Source organism: Oncorhynchus masou, chromosome 11 (assembly GCF_036934945.1).
Source record: "Oncorhynchus masou masou isolate Uvic2021 chromosome 11, UVic_Omas_1.1, whole genome shotgun sequence".
In the NCBI taxonomy this organism is placed as follows: Eukaryota; Metazoa; Chordata; class Actinopteri; order Salmoniformes; family Salmonidae; genus Oncorhynchus; species Oncorhynchus masou.
In genome coordinates this window covers 8,598,221-8,624,943 of record NC_088222.1, presented here as the reverse complement: position 1 = coordinate 8,624,943, position 26,723 = coordinate 8,598,221, and the positions used below count along the sequence as shown (strand labels likewise).

General features: G+C 44.1%; 3 protein-coding genes across 4 annotated transcripts in view; 1 reads left to right on the top strand and 2 right to left on the bottom strand.

The window, feature by feature from the left end:
- LOC135548071 (lysosome membrane protein 2-like) overlaps positions 1-11,919 on the bottom strand; it is a 56,228-nt gene extending 44,309 nt beyond the window's left edge. The window contains exon 1 of the mRNA XM_064977308.1: positions 11,763-11,919. Within this exon, the coding sequence (XP_064833380.1) occupies positions 11,763-11,885 (123 nt within the window). The 5' untranslated portion in view covers positions 11,886-11,919. The remainder of the gene's footprint in view (positions 1-11,762) is intronic.
- A 461-nt stretch (positions 11,920-12,380) lies between these two features.
- Positions 12,381-23,320, top strand: LOC135548070 (liver-expressed antimicrobial peptide 2). Of its 2 annotated transcripts, none has more exons than XM_064977306.1 (3): positions 12,381-12,532; positions 22,822-22,961; positions 23,110-23,320. In XM_064977306.1, exons 1-3 carry the CDS (start codon positions 12,386-12,388, stop codon positions 23,144-23,146), a joined length of 324 nt encoding a protein of 107 aa, XP_064833378.1. In that variant the 5' UTR covers positions 12,381-12,385; the 3' UTR covers positions 23,147-23,320. The 2 variants fall into 2 exon arrangements, with proteins under 2 accessions (XP_064833378.1, XP_064833379.1); XM_064977307.1 differs by lacking the exon at positions 12,381-12,532 and adding an exon at positions 20,992-22,431.
- A 165-nt stretch (positions 23,321-23,485) lies between these two features.
- scarb2c (scavenger receptor class B, member 2c) overlaps positions 23,486-26,723 on the bottom strand; it is a 40,876-nt gene continuing 37,638 nt past the window's right edge. Inside the window, 1 exon segment of the mRNA XM_064977305.1 lies at positions 23,486-26,040. Within this exon segment, the coding sequence (XP_064833377.1) occupies positions 26,002-26,040 (39 nt within the window). The 3' untranslated portion in view covers positions 23,486-26,001.

The window sequence follows — 26,723 nt, the reverse complement described above, 5'->3', positions numbered from 1 at the left end:
ATGGCATCATGAGGAGGAATATTACGTGGATATATTAAAGCAACATCTCAAGACATCAGTCAGGAATGTAAAGCTTGGTCGTAAATGGGTCTTCCAAATGGACAATGACCCAAAGCATACTTCCAAAGTTGTGGCAAAATGGCTTAAGGACAACAAAGTCAAGGTATTGGAGTGGCCATCACAAAGTCCTGACCTCAATCTATTGAAAATTTGTGGGCAGAACTGAAAAAGCGTGTGCAAGCAAGGAGGCTTACAAACCTGACTCAGTTACACCAGCTCTGTCAGGAGGAATGGGCCAAAATTCACCCAACTTATTGTGGGAAGCTTGTGGAAGGCTAGCCAAAACGTTTGACCCATGTTAAACAATTTAAAGGCAATGTTACCAAATAGTAATTGAGTGTATGTAAACGTCTGACCCCCTGGTAATGCGATGAAAGAAATAAAAGCTGAAATAAATAACTCTACTATTATTCTGACATTTCACATTCTTAAAATAAAGTGGTGATCCTAAATGACCTAAGACAGGGAACATTTACTAGGATTAAATGTCAGCTATTGTGAAAAACTGAGTTTAAATGTATTTGGCTAAGGTGTATGTAAACTTCTGACTTCAAGTGTATATCTATATCAATATCAACCATCAGACAGGGCCAGCATCTGCACATTGAACGTAGTTTGTATGAGACGGACACTCCATGTGACTTTAAAAAATCATAAAGGACTTTTGGGTTGATGTATCTGAATATCAGGAGCATACTTCCTGAACTGGACTACATCAAGATCTATAGACTATGCAGAGGAATCTGCACACTCTGGACTCGGATATGGAGGGTTATAATGTATTCAGAGCTGATAAACAAGGTAGAGGTGGTGGAGCTAACAGATTAGTACTGCTGGACACATAACAGATTAGTACTGCTGGACACGTAACAGATTAGTACTGCTGGACACGTAACAGATTAGTACTGCTGGACACACAGCAGATTAGTACTGCTGGACACACAACAGATTAGTACTGCTGGACACACAACAGATTAGTACTGCTGGACACATAACAGATTAGTACTGCTAGACACACAACAGATTAGTACTGCTGGACACAACAGATTAGTACTGCTGGACACAACAGATTAGTACTGCTGGACACATAACAGATTTGTACTGCTGGACACACAATAGATTAGTACTGCTGGACACACAATAGATTAGTACTGCTGGACACACAACAGATTAGTACTGCTGGACACATAACAGATTAGTACTGCTAGAGACAACAGATTAGTACTGCTGGACACATAACAGATTAGTACTGCTGGACACATAACAGATTAGTACTGCTGGACACATAACAGATTAGTACTGCTGGACACATAACAGATTAGTACTGCTGGACACATAACAGATTAGTACTGCTAGACACACAACAGATTAGTACTGCTAGACACACAACAGATTAGTACTGCTAGACATACAACAGATTAGTACTGCTGGACACATAACAGATTTGTACTGCTGGACACACAATAGATTAGTACTGCTGGACACACAATAGATTAGTACTGCTGGACACACAACAGATTAGTACTGCTGGACACATAACAGATTAGTACTGCTAGAGACAACAGATTAGTACTGCTGGACACATAACAGATTAGTACTGCTGGACACATAATAGATTAGTACTGCTGGACATAACAGATTAGTACTGCTAGAGACAACAGATTAGTACTGCTGGACACATAACAGATTAGTACTGCTGGACACATAACAGATTAGTACTGCTAGACACACAACAGATTAGTACTGCTAGACACACAACAGATTAGTACTGCTGGACACACAACAGATTAGTACTGCTGGACACATAACAGATTTGTACTGCTGGACACACAATAGATTAGTACTGCTGGACACACAATAGATTAGTACTGCTGGACACACAACAGATTAGTACTGCTGGACACATAACAGATTAGTACTGCTGGACACACAACAGATTAGTACTGCTGGACACATAACAGATTAGTACTGCTGGACACATAACAGATTAGTACTGCTGGACACACAACAGATTAGTACTGCTGGACACATAACAGATTAGTACTGCTGGACACATAACAGATTAGTACTGCTGGACACATAACAGATTAGTACTGCTGGACACAACAGATTAGTACTGCTGGACACACAACAGATTAGTACTGCTAGACACACAACAGATTAGTACTGCTGGACACAACAGATTAGTACTGCTGGACACACAACAGATTAGTACTGCTGGACACACAACAGATTAGTACTGCTGGACACACAACAGATTAGTACTGCTGGACACATAACAGATTAGTACTGCTAGAGACAACAGATTAGTACTGCTGGACACATAACAGATTAGTACTGCTGGACACATAATAGATTAGTACTGCTGGACACATAACAGATTAGTACTGCTAGAGACAACAGATTAGTACTGCTGGACATAACAGATTAGTACTGCTGGACACACAACAGATTAGTACTGCTAGACACATAACAGATTAGTACTGCTGGACACAACAGATTAGTACTGCTGGACACACAACAGATTAGTACTGCTGGACACACAACAGATTAGTACTGCTGGACACATAACAGATTAGTACTGCTAGAGACAACAGATTAGTACTGCTGGACACATATCAGATTAGTACTGCTAGACAAACAACAGATTAGTACTGCTGGACACATAACAGTATTTAATCCTTTAATACAGTATATTCTATTGATATTGTGTTAAATTCTCAAGATCTCTCCCTCTCGCTTTCTTTCTCACTGTTTCTCCATATATGGAAGGCACAGTACTAGACAGTTTAAAATGGGATGAAATTCCATTTGGTGGGAACTGTGACAATGTGGATTGTGACACACTGCATGTGACCATAACCACAACCTTGAGTGTGATCTCAATGTGAGAAAGGCAACAAAGTAGTCATCTTATGATGCAGGTTAGAACCGTGCCATGAAGATAGAACACCACTGTGAACGGAATCTCAAGGGATTCTCACACCAACAAACACTGTCAAATATTATCTGGTTGATTCAACTAAGTATTATTTAGTTAATGGGTTCCACCGGCATTTTTGTTTGTTTTAAATGTTTCGTTGGCACAGATTTTGCTCCAACTTGAGAAAATGTAGTTAAAAATGTTGTGAGTAGCACCCACACACTGCTTTTAACATACAATATTTTCAAACTACATACACAAGATAACCAAAAGTGTGTGGATACTTGCTCGTCAAACATCTCATTCCAAAATCATGGGCATTAATATGGAGTTGGTCCCCCCTTTGCTGCTATAACAGCCTCCAGTCTTCTGGGAAGGCTTTCCACTAGATGTTGGAACATTGCTGCTATAACAGCCTCCACTCTTCTGGGAAGGCTTTCCACTAGATGTTGGAACATTGCTGCTATAACAGCCTCCAGTCTTCTGGGAAGGCTTTCCCCTAGATGTTGGAACATTGCTGCTATAACAGCCTCCACTCTTCTGGGAAGGCTTTCCACTAGATGTTGGAACATTGCTGCAAGGACTTGCTTCCATTCAGATACGAGCATTAGTGAGGTCGGGCACTGATGTTGGGCGATTAGGCCTGGCTCGCAATCGGTGTTCCAATTCATCCTAAAGGTGTACGATGGGGTTGAGGTCAGGGCTCTGTGTAAGGCCAGTCAAGTTCTTCCACATCAATCTCGATAAACCATTTCTGAAATGGACCTCGCTTTGTGCACGGGGGAATTGTCATGCTGAAACAGGAAAGGGCCTTCCCCAAAATGTTGCCACAATGTTGGAATCATCTAGAATGTCATTGTACGCTGTAGCATTAAGATTTCCCTTCACTGGAACTAAGGGGCCTGATCCACAGAAACAGCCCCAGACCATTATTCCTCCTCCACCAAACTTTACAGTTGCCACTATGGATTGGGGAAGGAAGCGATTCTCCTGGCACCCGCCAAACCCAGGTTAGTCCGTCGAGCTGCCAGGTAGTGAAGCGCGATTCACATACACGTGTTTAACAGATGTTATTGGTCACATACACGTGTTTAACAAATGTTATTGGTCACATACACGTGTTTATCAGATGTTATTGGTCACATACACGTGTTTAACAGATGTTATTGGTCACATACACGTGTTTATCAGATGTTATTGGTCAGATACACGTGTTTAACAGATGTTATTGGTCACATACACATGGTTAGCAGATGTTATTGGTCACGTGGTTAGCAGGTGTTATTGGTCACGTGGTTAGCAGATGTTATTGGTCACATGGTTAGCAGATGTTATTGGTCACGTGGTTAGCAGGTGTTATTGGTCACGTGGTTAGCAGGTGTTATTGGTCACGTGGTTAGCAGATGTTATTGCGGGTGTAGTGAAATGCTCCCAGAGTCCAATGGCGGCAAGCTTTTCCACCACTCCAGCCAAGCTCTTGGCTTTGCCTATGGTAATCTTAGGCTGCATGGAAACCCATTTCATGAAGCTCCCGACGAACAGTTATTTTGTTGGCGTTGCTTCCAGAGGCAGTTTGGAACTGAGGAAACTGTCAGAATAACTGATAACTGGCATGGTGGCGTAGCAGGAGGATCGGAATGCCGTAAACCAAGTGGTTGTGAGTTCAAATCCCAGGTAAGGGTGTGCAGAATATTATTTACTGTATAAATGAACATGCACAGCATCAATGTGTGTCAAATATGTATAATGAAGACATTGTATGTTAAAAGCACTGTGTTTTCTGAAGTCATGGGCTTCTAACACCAACAAACAGAGATGCCCTGAAGAGAGAATGTTACTGTATTTATCTTACTGTGATTAATGATGACAGTTGTTTATGAAGGTACTCTGTACAGTAAAAAACAAAATAGTTTATGCTAAACCTTTCTGTATCATATATACAGTAGAGTATATTTAAATAGATTAGGTTTGCAGAGATTAGTGGAATATGTTACAATTTAACGTCTGAATTCAATTATTTATTAAACATGTCCTACACGCCAGTTTTCAACCAAACATCTTCCAGGAACCTTTCAACACTTGTTTACTCACCGTTACAAATCGCTTGTCACATCCAGCTGGTTTGGCACTTAAAGGAGTGAGAAGGTCATTGTGTATGTGAGTAAAGCACAAAAGGTTATACTCATATTAATTTATTTATGAACAGTTAAAAGCTATCTTTGACCTTGTACAGCCACTGTTTTACAACTGTGACTGACTTATGACTTCTGTAACAAGGCCGGGTTTGGCCGGGGTAGGCTGCCATTGTAAATAACAATTAGCTTTTAACTGACATGCCCAGTTAAATAAATACAAATAAAATAAAAAACTACTCCCACAAATAAAATAAAAAGAGATTGTGTCTCAATGTAATCAAGGTGTGACATTATTGTTATTTTCTAATACAATCTAAGTTGTGGTCAATTTGCAGTGTACAAATTATTACAATTATTTTCCAGTCCCACGGACTATTTGTTCCAACCAAAAACACGGCCCGTGGCTGAATCTAGTCGCCTACCCCCACACCCCAATCCACAAAACCAGGCAGGAAGTCTCTGTGGAATCTAGTCGCCTACCCCCACACCCCAATCCACAAAACCAGGCAGGAAGTCTCTGTGGAATCTAGTCGCCTACCCCCACACCCCAATCCACAAAACCAGGCAGGAAGTCTCTGTGGAATCTAGTCGCCTACCCCCACACCCCAATCCACAAAACCAGGCAGGAAGTCTCTGTGGAATCTAGTCGCCTACCCCCACACCCCAATCCACAAAACCAGGCAGGAAGTCTCTGTGGAATCTAGTCGCCTACCCCCACACCCCAATCCACAAAACCAGGCAGGAAGTCTCTGTGGAATCTAGTCGCCTACCCCCACACCCCAATCCACAAAACCAGGCAGGAAGTCTCTGTGGAATCTAGCCGCCTACCCCCACACCCCAATCTACAAAACCAGGCAGGAAGTCTCTGTGGAATCTAGTCGCCTACCCCCACACCCCAATCCACAAAACCAGGCAGGAAGTCTCTGTGGAATCTAGTCGCCTACCCCCACACCCCAATCCACAAAACCAGGCAGGAAGTCTCTGTGGAATCTAGTCGCCTACCCCCACACCCCAATCCACAAAACCAGGCAGGAAGTCTCTGTGGAATCTAGTCGCCTACCCCCACACCCCAATCCACAAAACCAGGCAGGAAGTCTCTGTGGAATCTAGTCGCCTACCCCACACCCCAATCCACAAAACCAGGCAGGAAGTCTCTGTGGAATCTAGTCGCCTATCCCCACACCCCAATCCACAAAACCAGGCAGGAAGTCTCTGTGGAATCTAGCCGCCTACCCCCACACCCCAATCCACAAAACCAGGCAGGAAGTCTCTGTGGAATCTAGTCGCCTACCCCCACACCCCAATCCACAAAACCAGGCAGGAAGTCTCTGTGGAATCTAGTCGCCTACCCCCACACCCCAATCCACAAAACCAGGCAGGAAGTCTCTGTGGAATCTAGTCGTCTACCCCCACACCCCAATCCACAAAACCAGGCAGGAAGTCTCTGTGGAATCTAGTCGCCTACCCCCACACCCCAATCTACAAAACCAGGCAGGAAGTCTCTGTGGAATCTAGTCGCCTACCCCCACACCCCAATCCACAAAACCAGGCAGGAAGTCTCTGTGGAATCTAGTCGCCTACCCCCACACCCCAATCCACAAAACCAGGCAGGAAGTCTCTGTGGAATCTAGTCGCCTACCCCCACACCCCAATACCAGGCAGGAAGTCTCTGTGGAATCTAGTCGCCTACCCCACACCCCAATCCACAAAACCAGGCAGGAAGTCTCTGTGGAATCTAGTCGCCTACCCCCACACCCCAATCCACAAAACCAGGCAGGAAGTCTCTGTGGAATCTAGCCGCCTACCCCCACACCCCAATCCACAAAACCAGGCAGGAAGTCTCTGTGGAATCTAGTCGCCTACCCCCACACCCCAATCCACAAAACCAGGCAGGAAGTCTCTGTGGAATCTAGTCGCCTACCCCCACACCCCAATCCACAAAACCAGGCAGGAAGTCTCTGTGGAATCTAGTCGCCTACCCCCACACCCCAATCCACAAAACCAGGCAGGAAGTCTCTGTGGAATCTAGTCGCCTACCCCCACACCCCAATCCACAAAACCAGGAAGGAAGTCTCTGTGGAATCTAGTCGCCTACCCCCCACACCCCAATCCACAAAACCAGGCAGGAAGTCTCTGTGGAATCTAGTCGCCTACCCCACACCCCAATCCACAAAACCAGGCAGGAAGTCTCTGTGGAATCTAGTCGCCTATCCCCACACCCCAATCCACAAAACCAGGCAGGAAGTCTCTGTGGAATCTAGCCGCCTACCCCCACACCCCAATCCACAAAACCAGGCAGGAAGTCTCTGTGGAATCTAGTCGCCTACCCCCACACCCCAATCCACAAAACCAGGCAGGAAGTCTCTGTGGAATCTAGTCGCCTACCCCCACACCCCAATCCACAAAACCAGGCAGGAAGTCTCTGTGGAATCTAGTCGTCTACCCCCACACCCCAATCCACAAAACCAGGCAGGAAGTCTCTGTGGAATCTAGTCGCCTACCCCCACACCCCAATCTACAAAACCAGGCAGGAAGTCTCTGTGGAATCTAGTCGCCTACCCCCACACCCCAATCCACAAAACCAGGCAGGAAGTCTCTGTGGAATCTAGTCGCCTACCCCCACACCCCAATCCACAAAACCAGGCAGGAAGTCTCTGTGGAATCTAGTCGACCTACCCCCACACCCCAATCCACAAAACCAGGCAGGAAGTCTCTGTGGAATCTAGTCGCCTACCCCACACCCCAATCCACAAAACCAGGCAGGAAGTCTCTGTGGAATCTAGTCGCCTACCCCCACACCCCAATCCACAAAACCAGGCAGGAAGTCTCTGTGGAATCTAGCCGCCTACCCCCACACCCCAATCCACAAAACCAGGCAGGAAGTCTCTGTGGAATCTAGTCGCCTACCCCCACACCCCAATCCACAAAACCAGGCAGGAAGTCTCTGTGGAATCTAGTCGCCTACCCCCACACCCCAATCCACAAAACCAGGCAGGAAGTCTCTGTGGAATCTAGTCGCCTACCCCCACACCCCAATCCACAAAACCAGGCAGGAAGTCTCTGTGGAATCTAGTCGCCTACCCCCACACCCCAATCCACAAAACCAGGAAGGAAGTCTCTGTGGAATCTATTTGCCTACCCCCACACCCCAATCCACAAAACCAGGCAGGAAGTATCTGTGGAATCTGAACCCAGATGGAGAGGATTTTTAAACATCAGTCACACTATGCATTTTGTGTCCCAAATGGAGCCCTATTCCCTATATAGTGCACTACTTTTAAACAGGACCCCATAGGGCTCTGGTCTAAAGTAATGCACTATAGTATATAGGAAATAGGCTTCCATTTGAGATGTACCCAAGTTCCATGAACCGAGCTTCAGTCACACTATCTATCCTGTCCTTCCCGCCATTGAACCCACAGGCTGTGTAGCATCTTGATTCAATCAACAGCTGCTTAACCCAAGGGGTGTATTATCGCTCCCTCTGCCTCCCACTGCCTCCCACTGCCTCCCACTGCCTCCCTCTGCCTCCCTCTGCCTCCCTCTGCCTCCCTCTGCCTCCCTCTGCCTCCCTCTGCCTCCCTCTGCCTCCCTCTGCCTCCCTCTGCCTCCCTCTGCCTCCCACTGCCTCCCTCTGCCTCCCACTGCCTCCCACTGCCTAAAAGTAATTTGTTTGGGCAGTGGCCTAGCTCTGGGTTGGAGCACCAGAGGGTTGTCTGCATGGGCTAAGGCACGGTTAGTTATTCTTAGCTATGGAATCCATCCTTTGCAACCAACTGCAAGGAACCTCCTCTGACACATGGGGAAAGTTGTATGAATAAGATTTAAACAAAATCACCTTAGAATCATAAATATTTGGAACACAGAACTGTCCACTCTCATTCTCTACATCCCGTACTAAAAACTGTCAAATGGTTTTTAATAAAAAGCATTACTGTAAACGTATTCTAAGTTATATGAAATGTTGTCATTGTATAGTTCTTCAACTACAAGAGGTTGAATTGTGAAAAGGAACATGCAGTATTATGTGATTGACCACACACACACGCATGCACAACAGGTGGACAATTGTACATATAATGCCATACAGTTTGCCACATGTGAGACAGGTCTACCTCCCAAATGGCACCCTATTCCCTACATAGTGTACTACTTTTAAACAGGACCCCATTGGGCTCTGGTCTAAAGTAGTGCACTATATAGGGAATAGGGTTCCATAGGGGCTCTGGTCTAAAGTAGTGCACTATATAGGGAACAGGGTGCCATTTGGGGATACACAGAGAAGATACCTCGTCCTTCTTATCCAGCTCAGGAAAACGCTTCTGACTGAGGTTCTTCAATGAGAGCTTGGAAAATGCATATCAGTGGCATTTGTCACACCCTGATCTGTTTCAGCTGTCTTTGTGATTGTCTCCACCCCTCTCCATGTGTCGCCCATCTTCCCCATTATCCCCTGTGTATTTATACATGTGTTCTCTGTTTGTCTGATGCCAGTTTGTTTTGTTTCGTCAAGCCTACCAGCGGTTTCCCCTCTGTTCCTGTCTCTCGATTGTTCCTGTTTTCCAGGTGTTGTCCATTTCTGCCTGCCCTGACCCTGAGCCTGCCCTGAGCCTGCCCTGACCCTGAGCCTGCCCTGACCCTGAGCCTGCCCTGACTCTGAGCCTGCCCTGACCCTGACCCTGCCCTGACGCTGAGCCTGCCTTGACCCTGAGCCTGCCCTGACTCTGAGCCTGCCCTGACCCTGACCCTGCCCTGACGCTGAGCCTGCCTTGACCCTGAGCCTGCCCTGACCCTGAGCCTGCCCTGACCCTGAGCCTGCCCTAACCCTGCCCTGACCCTGAGCCTGCCCTGACCCTGAGCCTGCCCTGACTCTGAGCCTGCCCTGACCCTGCCCTGACCCTGAGCCTGCCCTGACCCTGAGCCTGCCCTGACCCTGAGCCTGCCCTGACCCTGAGCTTGCCCTGACCCTGAGCCTGCCCTGACCCTGAGCCTGCCCCTGAGACTGTCCTGACCCTGAGCCTGCCCTGACCCTGAGCCTGCCCTGACCCTGAGCCTGCCCTGAGCCTGCCCTGACCCTGCCCTGACCCTGAGCTTGCCCTGACCCTGAGCCTGCCCTGACCCAGAGCCTGCCCTGACCCAGAGCCTGCCCTGACCCAGAGCCTGCCCTGACCCTGAGCCTGCCCTGACCCTGAGCCTGCCCTGACCCTGAGCCTGCCCTGACCCTGAGCCTGCGCCTGCCCTGACGCTGAGCCTGCCCTGACCCTGCCCTGACCCTGAGCCTGCCCTGACCCTGCCCTGACCCTGCCCTGACCCTGAGCCTGCCCTGAGACTGAGCCTGCCCTAACCCTGAGCCTGCCCTGACCCTGCCCTGTCCTGAGCCTGCCCTGACCCTGAGCCTGCCCTGACCCTGAGCTTGCCCGCCGTCCTGTACCTTTGCCCCACCTATCTGGATTACTGACCCCTGCCTGCCCTTGACCTGTCTTTTGCCTGCCCTTGTGGGATTAGTAAACTATTGATACCTCGACATTGTCTGCATCTGGGTCTTGAAACGTGATAGCATTGAACAGTAGCACTAATCACAACAACAACAACAACAATAACAACAAAGTGATGATATATCATGTAATCTTATAGGGGTTTACAATGTTTATCATATCAATAGGGACTGAATGCTATTGTAAACAAAGGACTCACATCTGTATTATTGAATTAGATAAGTCAATGTTTTGCTTGTTAGGCTTCCTGGATAGTTTAATTAGACAAGTCATTGTTTTGCTTGTTAGGCTTCCTGAATAGTTTAATTAGACAAGTCAATGTTTTGCTTGTTAGGCTTCCTGGATAGATTAATTAGACAAGTGAATGTTTTGCTTGTTCGGCTTCCTGGATAGTTTAATTAGACAAGTCAATGTTTTGCTCGTTAGGCTTCCTGGATAGTTTAATTAGACAAGTCAATGTTTTGCTTGTTAGGCTTCCTGGATAGTTTAATTAGACAAGTCAATGTTTTGCTTGTTAGGCTTCCTGGATAGTTTAATTAGACAAGTCAATGTTTTGCTTGTTAGGCTTCCTGGATAGTTTAATTAGACAAGTCAATGTTTTGCTTGTTAGGCTTCCTGGATAGTTTAGTGTGTCAAATTATACACCCTTTGTGACAAGATTGACTGAAAACGGGGACAATGCAATGATGATAAAGGGTATATAATGCATATTCACATGCATGTACCAAGCTACCCTCTTGTTCAACAACAAGGTGCCCTCCATGATATCTAAAATCATAGTAGTTGTCAACATACAGTATAATTTCAACATCATCTGTGTAAATAATAGTATAGGATACTGCTCGTTCCCTGCAGAGATAAATGTTGACGCCTATTTTTCGCTCTTCAGTACAGAGCTGATGTACCATAGCTACCCTGGGCTGATATACCAAAGAGAGACAGACCCTAGTTCATGCAGAAGCCGTGTGAACAGCAACACTTTCATCAATGTTTTTACTCTGACCAGAGGCTTTTCAGTCTCTACAAATATTATTTCCACTGAAGCTGTAGGCCTATGAATGAAAACATCTCGTGACTTAAACCATTATTATAACACTATAAAATATAAAATACAAATGACTTAACTTTTTGTATAATAAATGCATTTACCTTTTTTAACCGGTTATGGATTAAAGTTTGAAATACTTGAGTCACAACCAAGCCAATCCCGATGATCAGTAGACTGGCGCAAACAATCCCGACTCCATATATCGCACAAGATCTTCGCGTCATGATAAAGGTGACTCCGAGACAACAGTGCGTAAAAGTTCGACCACTGCGTAGAAGACGCGGAGGATGATGCCGTTGAAACGTGGCTACTGAGCCTACTGTGTTTTTATCTGCAAGTTCCCTTCACTGTGTAAACGGTAACAAAGAAACTTATTCAAAGTTGACCTTGTTGACTGATCTTTGTGGTCCGTTTTTCCGATGGTTTCTGCAAGATGTGACAGAACTTCTATTCTGCAGGAGCGACCGTTTTTTAGTCGACAAAATGAATAATAACGGTAATCGTTTCTTTATTCTTCTTAGTTTATAGGCGGTCCAAGAAAGGGGAATTAAGCTAACTTTAATTAACCATCCGCTTTCTGGTTAATAATGTAAAAGATATTTCACAGCAAAAGGAGTTGGGCTGCAGTCCGGGGTGGTGAAGGTGTAGTAAGCTGTATAAAACATGCCAGTGGATATTTGTAGCGTCCTACAAGGTCACACTTGTGCCCTCCGTGCGTTAGCGAATGTTGATTGGTCACAACTTAACGGCTGTTGTCTCCCCTCAACACGTGTGTCAGTGCTGTTACAGGCTGGGGCTGGGGTCTCAGAGCATGTCGTATTATTCTGTACATACATCCGAGACACTCCAGTATGACGTTACGTTTCCTATGGTATGTATTACTTTGTGGACGTCCATCACCCATTTCGTATAATATGTTACGAATTAGAAAAACATACAATATGTTACACATTTTCCAAACATTCTATATGTTTGTTAGGGGAATGGCTTAGCTAAACGGGTTAGTGTTAGGGTTAGGGCAAGGTTTAGCTAACATGCTAAGTAGCTATTTGCAAAGTAGCTAAAAAAAATATATATAGTATGAAGTTTAAAGAAAATTAATTGGCTAAAATTGTCAGTGATGAGATTCGAACTCGCAACCTTTGGGTTCGTCTATGAGTTAATCTTCATCAATTTTTGTGAATTCTGAAGAATTTGAGTCATCATAAAATCACATAAAGAAACAGAAAGGCTTCATAATTCATATAGATCAAAAATAAATGTATCAACGCACTACTGTAAGTCGCTCTGGATAAGAGCGTCTGCTAAATGACTAAAATGTAAGTAACGGTTGTGCTATTATTTCATAGAACAAAACTTATAAGATCTCCTAAGCCTGTGTTAACCTCAGACCTTATTTTCTGTGTTCATTCCAAAACCCTATTCTTTCCCCATACATGTTTTCGCAAAGGGACGAACCAGACTACAAGCTAACGACCCTTGTAGGTGATGTCATGGCGACATTGGCTAATTTAGCTGATGTGTAGAAATAAGTAATCCGGGTCTAACTGTCATTTCGTGCCGAACTGCGCATGTGCAGGCCGTCAAACCAAACGCACAACTTTCGATATAAAGTTGTTTTTGACTAAAAATTAAGGTTAGGGTTTCTGGTAGGGATATCGCAAGGATTCCGGGGAGCACGGACCCTGCAATAAAGAGCTAGAGCTCCGGATTCTGATGCCCAGGCCCAATGGCTAAAACGTGTTCTCAAACTGTTCACATGAAAAAATATACTTTAAATTGTTAAATACATTTAGGATCCATTTGACAATGGATCAATTACATTATCATGAAAAAGTGATGGTAAAAATTGTGAGATAGCCATTAGTGCTTGCCAAATTCTAATAAGCTTGGGGGAATGATGGTTTATAAATGCACCTAAAAATGATCATAAGGCATACTCTTATTCCATAATGTAACCTTGCAAGAGTTTCACTTTCGAGGAACATCCTCACTTTTGGATGGGATATATTGGTGCAAGGCATCATGTCATAATCTGCTCCAAATAACGATGACCTCGTAGAAGTCCGTGTGTTTACACTGACGTCATGTAAAACAGGGAGAAGAGAAAGGGGTCGAGAAAAAGGTTAATGTGAAAAATCCAGACATGAAAGATTGCTGTGAAAGAAACAGTCTTGTAGGTCAAAAACTTCAACACAGGACAGGGAAAGTAAGTTTTCCATGCAATTTTATTATCTTTTTTTTGGGATACATGAACTCTGCTGGATGATTTAGCATTGGTAGTTAACTAGCCTCGTGTTCGCTAGCTGGCTAACTGTAGGTAGCAAACGTTAGCTGGCCTACAGTACCAACTAGGTACTTCATAGTCTTCATAGTCATAAATCCTGTGCAGCAAGTAGTGACAACCTTGTACTTATGCAGATATTACAAATATGTTCCCTCACGACGCCAGGACAGCGGAGTCAATCACCACCTTCCGGAGACACCTGAAACCCCACCTCTTCAAGGAATACCTAGGATAGGATAAGTAATCCTTCTCACCCCCCCCCCCCCCTTAATGACTTAGATGCACTATTGTAAAGTGGCTGTTCCACTGGATGTCAGAAGGTGAATTCACCAATTTGTAAGTCGCTCTGGATAAGAGCGTCTGCTAAATGACTTAAATGTAAATGTAAATGTATGTACTCTGTGGTGTATTACTGTGTTTTTATGGCTCTGTTTTTGGCGGCAGGTAGCCTAGTGGTTAGAGTGTAGAGGCGGCAGGTAGCTTTGTGGTTAGAGTGTAGAGGAGGCAGGGTAGCCTGGTGGCTAGAGTTTAGGGGCGGCAGGTAGCCTAGTGGTTAGAGTGTAGAGGAGGCAGGGTAGCCTGGTGGCTAGAGTGTAGGGGCGGCAGGTAGCCTAGTGGGTAGAGTGTAGGGGCGGCAGGTAGCCTAGTGGTTAGAGTGTAGGGGCGGCAGGTAGCCTAGTGGTTAGAGTGTAGAGGCGGCAGGTAGCCTAGTGGTTAGAGTGTAGAGGAGGCAGGGTAGCCTGGTGGCTAGAGTTTAGGGGCGGCAGGTAGCCTAGTGGGTAGAGTGTAGGGGCGGCAGGTAGCCTAGTGGTTAGAGTGTAGGGGCGGCAGGTAGCCTAGTGGTTAGAGTGTAGGGGCGACATGTAGCCTAGTGGTTAGAGTGTAGGGGCGGCAGGTAGCCTAGTGGGTAGAGTGTAGAGGCGGCAGGTAGCCTAGTGGGTAGAGTGTAGGGGCTGCATGTAGCCTAGTGGTTAGAGTGTAGAGGCGGCAGGTAGCCTAGTGGGTAGAGTGTAGGGGCGGCATGTAGCTTAGTGGTTAGAGTGTAGGGGCGGCATGTAGCCTAGTGGGTAGAGTGTAGGGGCGGCATGTAGCTTAGTGGTTAGAGTGTAGGGGCGGCATGTAGCCTAGTGGTTAGAGTGTAGGGGCGACATGTAGCCTAGTGGTTAGTGTGTAGGGGCGGCATGTACAGTGCCTTGCGAAAGTATTCGGCCCCCTTGAACTTTGCGACCTTTTGCCACATTTCAGGCTTCAAACATAAAGATATAAAACTGTATTTTTTTGTGAAGAATCAACAAGTGGGACACAATCATGAAGTGGAACGACATTTATTGGATATTTCAAACTTTTTTAACAAATCAAAAACTGAAAAATTGGGCGTGCAAAATTATTCAGCCCCCTTAAGTTAATACTTTGTAGCGCCACCTTTTGCTGCGATTACAGCTGTAAGTCGCTTGGGGTATGTCTCTATCAGTTTTGCACATCGAGAGACTGAAATTTTTTCCCATTCCTCCTTGCAAAACAGCTCGAGCTCAGTGAGGTTGGATGGAGAGCATTTGTGAACAGCAGTTTTCAGTTCTTTCCACAGATTCTCGATTGGATTCAGGTCTGGACTTTGACTTGGCCATTCTAACACCTGGATATGTTTATTTTTGAACCATTCCATTGTAGATTTTGCTTTATGTTTTGGATCATTGTCTTGTTGGAAGACAAATCTCCGTCCCAGTCTCAGGTCTTTTGCAGACTCCATCAGGTTTTCTTCCAGAATGGTCCTGTATTTGGCTCCATCCATCTTCCCATCAATTTTAACTATCTTCCCTGTCCCTGCTGAAGAAAAGCAGGCCCAAACCATGATGCTGCCACCACCATGTTTGACAGTGGGTATGGTGTGTTCAGGGTGATGAGTTGTGTTGCTTTTACGCCAAACATAACGTTTTGCATTGTTGCTAAAAAGTTCAATTTTTGGTTTCATCTGACCAGAGCACCTTCTTCCACATGTTTGGTGTGTCTCCCAGGTGGCTTGTGGCAAACTTTAAACAACAATTTTTATGGATATCTTTAAGAAATGGCTTTCTTCTTGCCACTCTTCCATAAAGGCGAGATTTGTGCAATATACGACTGATTGTTGTCCTATGGACAGAGTCTCCCACCTCAGCTGTAGATCTCTGCAGTTCATCCAGAGTGATCATGGGCCTCTTGGCTGCATCTCTGATCAGTCTTCTCCTTGTATGAGCTGAAAGTTTAGAGGGACGGCCAGGTCTTGGTAGATTTGCAGTGGTCTGATACTCCTTCCATTTCAATATTATCGCTTGCACAGTGCTCCTTGGGATGTTTAAAGCTTGGGAAATCTTTTTGTATCCAAATCCGGCTTTAAACTTCTTCACAACAGTATCTCGGACCTGCCTGGTGTGTTCCTTGTTCTTCATGATGCTCTCTGCGCTTTTAACGGACCTCTGAGACTATCACAGTGCAGGTGCATTTATACGGAGACTTGATTACACACAGGTGGATTGTATTTATCATCATTAGTCATTTAGGTCAACATTGGATCATTCAGAGATCCTCACTGAACTTCTGGAGAGAGTTTGCTGCACTGAAAGTAAAGGGGCTGAATAATTTTGCACGCCCAATTTTTCAGTTTTGATTTGTTAAAAAGGTTTGAAATATCCAATAAATGTCGTTCCACTTCATGATTGTGTCCCACTTGTTGTTGATTCTTCACAAAAAAATACAGTTTTATATCTTTGTTTGAAGCCTGAAATGTGGCAAAAGGTCGCAAGGTTCAAGGGGGCCGAATACTTTCGCAAGGCACTGTAGCCTAGTGGTTAGAGTGTAGAGGGGCAGGTAGCCTAGTTGGTAGAGTGTAGGGGCGGCATGTAGCCTAGTGGTTAGAGTGTAGAGGCAGCAGGTAGCCTAGTGGTTAGAGTGTAGAGGCGGCAGGTAGCCTAGTGGGTAGAGTGTAGGGGCGGCAGGGTAGCCTAGTGGTTTGAGTGTAGAGGCGGCAGGTAGCCTAGTGATTTGAGTGTAGAGGCGGCAGGTAGCCTAGTGGTTGGAGCGTTGGGCCAGTAACCGAAAAGTTGCTGGATAGAATGCCCAAGTTGACAAGGTAAACATCTGTCATTCTGCCCCTGAACAAGGCAGTTAACCCACTGTTCCCCATGCACTGGAGACATGGATGTCGATTAAGGAAGCCCCCCCCCCCTCACCTCTCTGATTCAGAGGGGTTGGGTTAAATGTGGAAGGCACATTTCAGTTGAAGGCCTTCAGTTGTACAACTGACTAGGTTTTCCTCTTTCCCTTTAGAAACAGATGATTAGATTGTCAGAATGGGTAACGTACTTTGTAGGTACACAATAATTACCAGTAAGTACTCCTCGAGATACATTTCATTTTAACTCGCTAAATCTTGTGTAACACCTAGTAATTACACTGCAGTTATGCAGATATTACATGTTCTCTGTGACGCACTAATCTGATTTATTTTGTCACTTGGATGGAGCTTCCAGAAGCCATAAAATAAGTGCCAAGTGGTCAGGATTGGTAATGTACTATATAAATGCACCATTTATTTTTTTTAATTTTACCTTTATTTAACAAGGCAAGTCAGTTAAGAACAAATTCTTATTTTCAATGACGGCCTGGGAACAGTGGGTTAACTGCCTGTTCAGGGGCAGAACGAAAGATTTGTACCTTATCAGCTCGGGGGTTTGAACTCGCAACCTTCCGGTTACTAGTCCAATGCTCTAACCACTAGGCTACCCTTCCGCCTCTACACTCTAACCACTGGGCTACCCTGCCACCTCTACACTCTAACCACTAGGCTACCCTGCCGCCTCTACACTCTAACCACTGGGCTACCCTGCCGCCTCTACACTCTAACCACTAGGCTACCTGCTGCCTCTACACTCTAACCACTAGGCTACCTGCTGCCTCTACACTCTAACCACTGGGCTACCCTGCCGCCTCTACACTCTAACCACTGGGCTACCCTGCCGCGATTACAAGTAGTCCTGAAGATACACTTCATTTTAACTGGTGTAACACCAAGTGAGCGCATTGTACTTATGCTGACAGACATTACATGTACTCTGCGATGTACTATAGCGGGTTTAGCCTCTCACTTGGATGTCAAAGAGGTTCCGGTTGTCCTAATGGGTAACGTACACATTAATCCTGTGTTTAAAAAAATAAAAATAAAGAATCTGGGATGGCACCCGTATGGTCGACCCCTGTCAGTGAGGTTAACCTATATCTGATCTGTTTTTGTAAATTCAACCAGGCTAACCCAGATGGAAGACTTTTTGGGGCACAAGTGCGAGCAACAACATTGAGTGGAGATTATGAAGAGTGGTCATTCACGGGCAATTAGATCCTTTTGAGCCTCTAAACTTTCAATCTCGGACACCCAGCAAATCTGTCCACAAGACATTACAACCTTGTGACAGTTATTACTAAATCGGATGCAGCTGAGAAGAAACTAAACACTAAATTGGACGACCTATGCTTGTTACCATGCTCGTCATCAACGGGCAAGTTTCCACTAAATTCATTACACTGTAATAAAGATGTCTTAAAATGAAATGTTAACGATCAAACTAGGGGAAATTTAGGGTTGGAACTGGGAACTCTTATAAATTTCAAATTAGCCTCGTGGTTAGTGAGAGTATCAGCACAAAGGGTTAATCAATATGGGCCTCATCCCTTAACACTGCTAACGGGGCCTCTGATCTGTCCTGGCCAATAGGGTAAGATGTGTTCTTCCCACCGCTGCTGTGTGGAGCAACACCTCTGGTCAGTGAGACGACCGTAAGAAGGTAAACGCCATCTAGTGGACTGCACAGCACATGACAGTCTTCTGACGAAAAGAGGTACATGTTCCACACTACAGTAGCCAGTGATACCTACTGTGTATCAAAACAGGGCAGGTGTGAAACTCCTGGTATCACCACATATCTGCTGCTGACTTTCCTTTCCGGATTATTATTTTTTGCACAATTTCTTAAATTGATTGATTTGTATCCTGACCATAACAAAATCAGCCAAAGTATGTAGGGGTGGCAGGTAGCCTAGTGGTTAGGTCATTGGGCCAGTTACCAAAAGGTTTCTGAATTGAATCCCAGAGCTGACAGGGTAAAAAAGAAATATGTTGTTCTGACCCTGAACAAGGCAGTTAACCCACTGTTCCCCGGTAGGACTACGTATGCATCCTCGTGTGGTTTTTGGAACATGGCTAAAAGAAGTCTGGAGCTGTTGTTATTACAGGTCCTTAACCACCCTGCTATCTCTGTCGACAACCACCCTCAGTGTCCCAAATGGCACCCTATTCCCTATATAGTGCACTACTTTTGACCAGAGCCCTGTGGGCCTTAGTGAAAGTAGTGCACTACATAGGGAATAGTTTGTCATTTGGAACAGAACCACTGTCCTATCTCCCCCGACAACGATGGAACTCCAAACACACATACTGTACAGTGTCTTTCAGACCCCTTGACTGTCACATTTTGTTACATCACAGCCTAATTCTAAAATGGATTTTTTTTAAATCCTCAGCAATTTATACACAATACCCCATAACGACAAAGTGAAAACAGGTTTTTAGACATGTCTGAAAATGAATAAATAACAGAAATACCTTATTTACATAAGTATTAAGACCCTTTGCTATTAGACTCAAAAATTAGCTCCGGTGCATCCTGTTTCCATTGATCATCCTTAAGATGTTTCTACAACTTGGAGTCCACCTGTGGTAAATTCAATTTATTGGACATGATTTGGAAAGGCACACACCTGTCTATATAAGGTCCCACAGTTGACAGTACATGTCAGAGCAAAAACCAAGCCATGAGGTCAAAGGATGTGTCTGTAGCGCGCCGAGACAGGATTGTGTCGAGGCACAGATCTGGGGGAGGGTGCAATTTATCCATTTTTTTGACAGGCTATTTAGAGTTTTCCAAAAGTCACCTAAAGACTATCAGACCATGAGAAACAAGACTCTCTGGTCTGATGAAACCAAGATTGAACTCTGGCCTGAATGCCAAGTGTCACTTCTCGAGGAAACCTGGCACCATCCCTACAGGGAAGCTTGGTGGTGGCAGCATCATGCTGTGGAGAGGTTTTTCAGCGGAAGGGACTGGAAGATTAGTCAGGATCGAGGCAAAGATGAACATAGCAAAGTACAGAGAGATTGATGACAACCTGCACAGGACCTCAGATTGGGGCAAAGGTTCACATTCCAACAGGACAACAAACCTAAGCACACAGCCAAGACAACGCAGGAGTTGCTCTGGGACAAGTCTCTGATTGTCCTTGAGTGGCCCAGCCAGAGCCTGGACTTGAACCTTATTTAACATCTCTAGATAGACCTGATAATAGCTGTGCAGCGACTCTCCCCATCAGTCTGACAGAGCTTGAGAGAATCTGCAGAGTAAAATGGGAGAAACTCTCCAAATACAGGTGTGCCATGACCCAAGAAGACTCAACGCTATAATCTCTGTCAAAGGTGATTCAACAAAGTACTGAGTCAAGGGTCTGAATACTTATGTAAATGTGATCTTTTTAATAAATTAGCAAAATGACCAAATACCTGTTTTTGCGTTGTCATTATGGGTTATTGTGTGTAGATTGATGGGGGGGGGGGGGCTGTAATATAACTAAATGTGAAAAAAAAGTCTAGGGGGGGGCTGTAATATAACTAAATGTGAAAAAAGTCTAGGGGGGCTGTAATATAACTAAATGTGAAAAAAGTCTAGGGGGGGGGCTGTAATATAACTAAATGTGAAAAAAGTCTAGTGGTCTGAATGCTTTCCGAAATGCACCGTATGTCACAAATGGTGATTAGCGAAAGACGAGGTTGGGGGTGATAGTTTTCCCACACAGTGTTGAGAATGCTCCATTCACTCGTTCATATTGTTAGTCAGACCCCAAAGCTCCAAGTCTTGGCTCGCCTTCTGTGGCTGACTGACACGGATGACTACTAGCCAGGCCGCCATGTTTGGCAGCGATGACAAATGACAGCGATGGAGTTGGCAAGAGCACAATCAGGCCTAGGACCAGGCGAGATGACTGCATAGGTTGGTTTAATGTACTGTATGTGAATACCAGGATGGGGATGATGAGAGAGGACTAGAGCTGTTGCACCAGACCATGACCCCCGTCTTGACCCCTAATCTATTATACTGCAACAGGAGGTGTGAAGGAGCTTGTTGATTCAGGAACTTTTCCTTTCTCTGTGTTACAATGAAACCTCTTAATTCTGCAACTCCAGGGGCGGCAGGGTAGCCTAGTGGTTAGAGCGTTGGACTAGTAACCGGAAGGTCGAAATCCCCGAGCTTCAAATCCCCGAGCTGACAAGGTACAAATCTGTCATTCTGCCCCTGAACAGGCAGTTAACCCACTAGGCTGTCATTGAAAATAAGAATTTGTTCTTAAGTGACTTAAATAAAGGTAACATTAAAATACAAATGAAATCTGGCCGTGATTGGGAGTCCTAAGGCCAGGGTAGGCCGTCATTGTAAATAAGAATTGGTTCTTTAACTGACTTGCCTAAAAAAAATAAATCCTGCTAGGATTGTAGGATTGTCTGCTAAAATCACACCAATGGACGAAGCTAGTCCAAGAATGGAATATAGTCTGTGTTTGGCAGAACTAGTCCAAACCCCTAGAACAGGACCATGGACGTTTATCTGGGACTGACCATAATCATATATCTCTGCATGGTTGGATCTTCCACTAACACACCAGACTATAAACTGAACCACCAATATACAGTACTGCTGCTGAATTCATGTGAGACCACCGTGCTCCTGAACCCTGTATATGTGAGACCACCGTGCTCCTGAACTCTGTATATGTGAGACCACCGTGCTCCTGAACTCTGTATATGTGAGACCACCGTGCTCCTGAACCCTGTATATGTGAGACCACCGTGCTCCTGAACTCTGTATATGTGAGACCACCGTGCTCCTGAACCCTGTATATGTGAGAGTGCTTCTCTGTCCACACCAGTTCTGGTTTCAAATAGTAATTGCTACTATTGACGGAGGTTGTCTAGTGCAATGGAATAGGCTAGTCCTAAAAGTACAAACACCATCTATCTGGAACTGCAGGCAGACTCAATAAAGCAACAGTTCGAGGTAAAAAACAACATCTCCAAATACTATTTGAACCGAAGTCGAACCCACCCAACTCCGAGAGGATAGGAGCCACAGCATGGTAAAAAGGTGTCATTGACCGAGCCTGCAGACGTGGAGATGCCCTCATTTTGACCCCGGGGAAAGTGTTCTTAGAACACGCCCCCCCCCACCGATGATCGTTGCCCTTGGCAACCCTTATCAGATAGATTAGCACCTCTAATATAAGTGGCCGGTCGAGGCTCCTCTAGTCTCATTTACACCGAATTCAGGAGTCCAGTCTCTGCTCTCTTCAACATGAGGACAGCACAGTACATTGCCCTCTTCATGTTCCTGACTCTGCTCTGCCCAATCCAGGTAGGATGCTAGGTCTTTGATCTTGTCCACCAGCCGGTTCACTCTATGCAATACACAATGGAGCCTGGGAAGAGGTTCGCCTATATCTGATCTGATGCTATATCAGCTTGGCATGAACATGAAGTTTATTTAGTCCTCATTCACTCTCCCTGGAATGTTGGGGGAATTTTGCCTTTTGGATCAAGGTCTAAAATTGTATTGGGAAATTTGCTCGCATTGCTGCAGGTGCAGATTACTGCAGGTTGTAGCTTCAGTGTCTGTCTGCGTTGTAACAGACTATCTACAGAATAACTTCCGCCTGGCTGTTTCAATGAGACTTAAAAGAAAATCCTGCACACTGCATTTGTTTATAAAGGAGAATGACGTTATGCCTTCCTCCACCTTCCTAAGGTGCAGACCGCTCCTGTGCCTGAGGATTGGACGGGCCTGATCACCCGAGCCAAGCGCTCTCTCCTTTGGCGGTGGAATACTCTGAAGCCCGTTGGCACAAGCTGCAGAGAGCACGACGAGTGCGGGACCAAATACTGCAGGTACTGGATTTGAATAGGGAGAGCTATAAATCAAACCGTAACACTAGCTTATACTAATTTCCAGTGTTATGCTCCTATTCAAAACAATTCTTTCCATTTTTAACACATTTTTTTAATCTTTGGATGTTTTTGTCCCATTTCTTTACAGGAAAAAGACCTGTTCGTTCCAGGTTTTTATATCTTGAACTGAAATATATAACTCTGGACACAGCCAGAACACTCAATGGAGAAGCAACAATCAATGGAGCCTGTCAATGAAATGCCTAACTGTACAAACTGATTTCACAGGATTTTAATTGGCCCGCCAAATATTTGGTAAAAACAGCTCGATAACCACTTCCTAACTGATAAAAAAATAATATATGTAGCAGGTACAGTCTAACAGTAAGTAAGCTGTAAATGTTGTAAAGTTACATGAACCCTGTGTCAGCATGTCCAATCAGATAATAGCATTCCCATTGGAGACACTTCATCTATCCAATCAACAAAATGTTTTAAAACAAAATACAGACAATGCACTCAACCAACATGAAGCCGTTTATTGACAAGAAAAAAGAATGCCTGTGGAAGTTTAAAACTGACAATGCCATGGAGACATTATTTATTTGTAAATTATTTATTTGTATATATTGTCAAGATTGTACACACACACACAATGTAAATAATGTTAAAATATATTATTTAATTTTTTTGTGACATGGTAGTGAAAGTATTTTTATTGTTTCTTAAAAATAAAAAAAATGCAGGTTCTCGCGCTCTCATAGAGCAAAATAATAATAATACACATGTCCAATAACAATTATAACTCATACTAGTTCAGATGCTAGACAGAAAAATGAATATGAAAAAAGTTGTCTGCAACTATGCATACCAGTGATCGTAACATAGAGTTGTGAACATTACTTGGATGCTCCACAGATGGTCATACTATCAACAAACTACCTGTTGATATTTTATTTTTAATTTTACCTTTATTTAACCAGGCAAGTCAGTTAAGAACACATTCTTATTTTCAATGACGGCCTGGGTTAACTGCCTGTTCAGGGGCAGAACGACAGATTTGTACCTTGTCAGCTCGGGGGTTTGAACTCGGAACCTTCCGGTTACTAGTCCAACGCTCTAACCACTAGGCTAGCCTGCCACCCCATATACCATCTGTTGATAAGCAACTGCTTGCTGAGGTTATAACTGCTTGCTAAGGTTAGTGTTAACTAACTAGGTTTAGAGATACGTTTAGGGTTAGTAGATTGCTAGTTGAATGTTACCGATACTCTTCTATCACGCTAAAATAAACAAGATTACACATGCCTGTCCGTTGTGAAACTGGTTCATCACAAAAATAAAGAAATTGGAGACGTTTTAAAATGCAGATTCCAGAAGCAGGAATATCAACATATGATTTGCCACTTCTCTCAGTGATCACAAGCCCAGCAGCAGAACATTGTTGTCATGCAAATATCCAGTATTTTATCATGCGTCTACACTCTTACTTAGTACTGTTTTGACACCGGTATCAATTAGCAATGATATATTTAACAGTGGATTCCAATGCCTGCTGACTAAATACATGTCCTAATGTATGTACAGATTCACTGATCTGTTTGATAAAATAATGTTGATAACATCCCCTTATATGTATGTAGGTATGTAATTATAATCAGAAGTCGTGAAAAATATTTTAAATTAATGTAGTATGACCTCATCAGGTGTTTGGTTCAATTCCATTTCAATTCAGTCAATCCAGGATTTTTTTTTAAATTTCTGTGAATTTAAATGGAATTGACCCGTACCCTGTAGCTCTTATTTCACACAAACCAGACAGATAATACCTCATTGGCCGACCAGACAGATCATTCCTCATGGGCCGACCAGACAGATCATTCCTCATAGGCCAACCAGACAGATCATTCCTCATTGGCTGACCAGACAGATCACTCCTCATAGGCCGACCAGACAGATCATTCCTCATGGGCCGACCAGACAGATCATTCCTCATAGGCCGACCAGACAGATCATTCCTCATGGGCTGACAAGCAGTATAAAAACATATATAAAAGTGACAATGTCACCGGGGTGTGTAATATAAGAATAACTTCCCTTCGCCATTAAGAAACCTCTGGCATTTGGCTGCTAACAGCTGAGAACTGCTAACTAACTGGCAAGCACAAAAAACAGTCAAAAACTTCGGGAGTACAGACCCCCGGTCAGATCGCCCTCTAGTTAGTGGTGAAAGTAAGAACTTCCGAAAATGTACAGTCAAAGAAGAGAATCATTATTCTGTCAAGGAAACATTTTTTTTTTCTAAATAAAAGGCATACTAACAGAAAATAAACTTGACAGTATGTAAATGATTAGAATGCTGGAAGTGAATTCTGGAATTAAACAATTAACTATGGAAATTAACAAAAGTTGTGTGCATTAAGGAAATAGACGCCTGCCTCAAATAGAAGCCTGTATCTAATATACATCTGTTGTGTTAAGTGATTTAAGCAAATAAACACCCAGGCTATTAATTGAAGTTTTACAACATTCCGAATCCTAATGATGACAGCGATAGATTATAATAATATTGCATTTCTTTAGCAACAGCCTCTCAATGGCTTACATGATCTTGGCAATCTGACCGAGCTTCTATCCTCTCCCATTCCCTACTATCAGTGACCCTAAAACACAACATTTAAAAGCAAGAAAAAATATTAAATAAAATGTACAGTCAGCTTCCGTGTAACTCATGTTAAAAAAACTAAACAATTTTGGATAAAAATAAAAAAACAGATTAAAATGTCAAGACTTTAAAAAAATAATTTTAACTATTCATTTTCAAAGATTAAAAAACATTCTCAATCTGGTTGTTGATCTAGCCTTACAGTAGAGTCAATAGTGAGGTTATGGTTACAGGGTAGAAGCTGATTAAATCTGGTAAAGTGGAGATAGTACACAGTCAGAACCCTTGATATTGTTAACAAAACATGGATGGCAATCCTAATCCTGTCCTCCCAGGATACCACTTCCGGTGGAGGGAATTCTACTTCTTGTGGGACTAGGAGTTCAGAAGGGGCTGGCGTTCGGCAGAAGAGCTCTGAGGAGAACATTTTAAGAAGAAAAAAAAGAAGAAAAAAAAAAATCAATATTTAGTCCGATCTGATTTCAGATCTGTTTTCAGATAACGAGCCTTACATGTTGTGTACCCCAGGACTCAAGTATAAAGTATAAAAGGACTTGGCTCGAGAAAAAAGGACTTGAGTATGAAGGGCTGAGTTTTACGCAAGGGTCTAGGGACTCAACTCTGACTTAGAAGTTTGACTGACGAGACCTACATGTGTTCTTGATGGTTGATTTCGCCCTTGTACATCGTTTAGATAAGAAAACAGACCAACAGCCAGCCAGCTATACCTAGTAATGACTCTCTTTAAGCACATATTGTTTTAATAACATCCTGAGTGGGGAACATGCATCCATCATAGAAAGCTGTGTGGGAGTTCTCCGGATGCTGCTAAGGTTACTTTTTTTTTAATACCAAAACATTGTTGAATACTCGATTCTGATTGGCTGAATACAGTTCTGTGGGAACAGCCCCTGATAACATGTCAGGAGAATTCTTTTCCCCCAGTTTCCTGGTATTATTACACGAACATGTAGCTACAGGGTGGAGTTGTTTATGACTTACATAACTACTCCCAAAATGGAACAGATGACATCTTCAGGTTTCCCAAACTCAAACTAGGTAAGTCAGTTAAGAACAAATGCTTATTTATAATGACG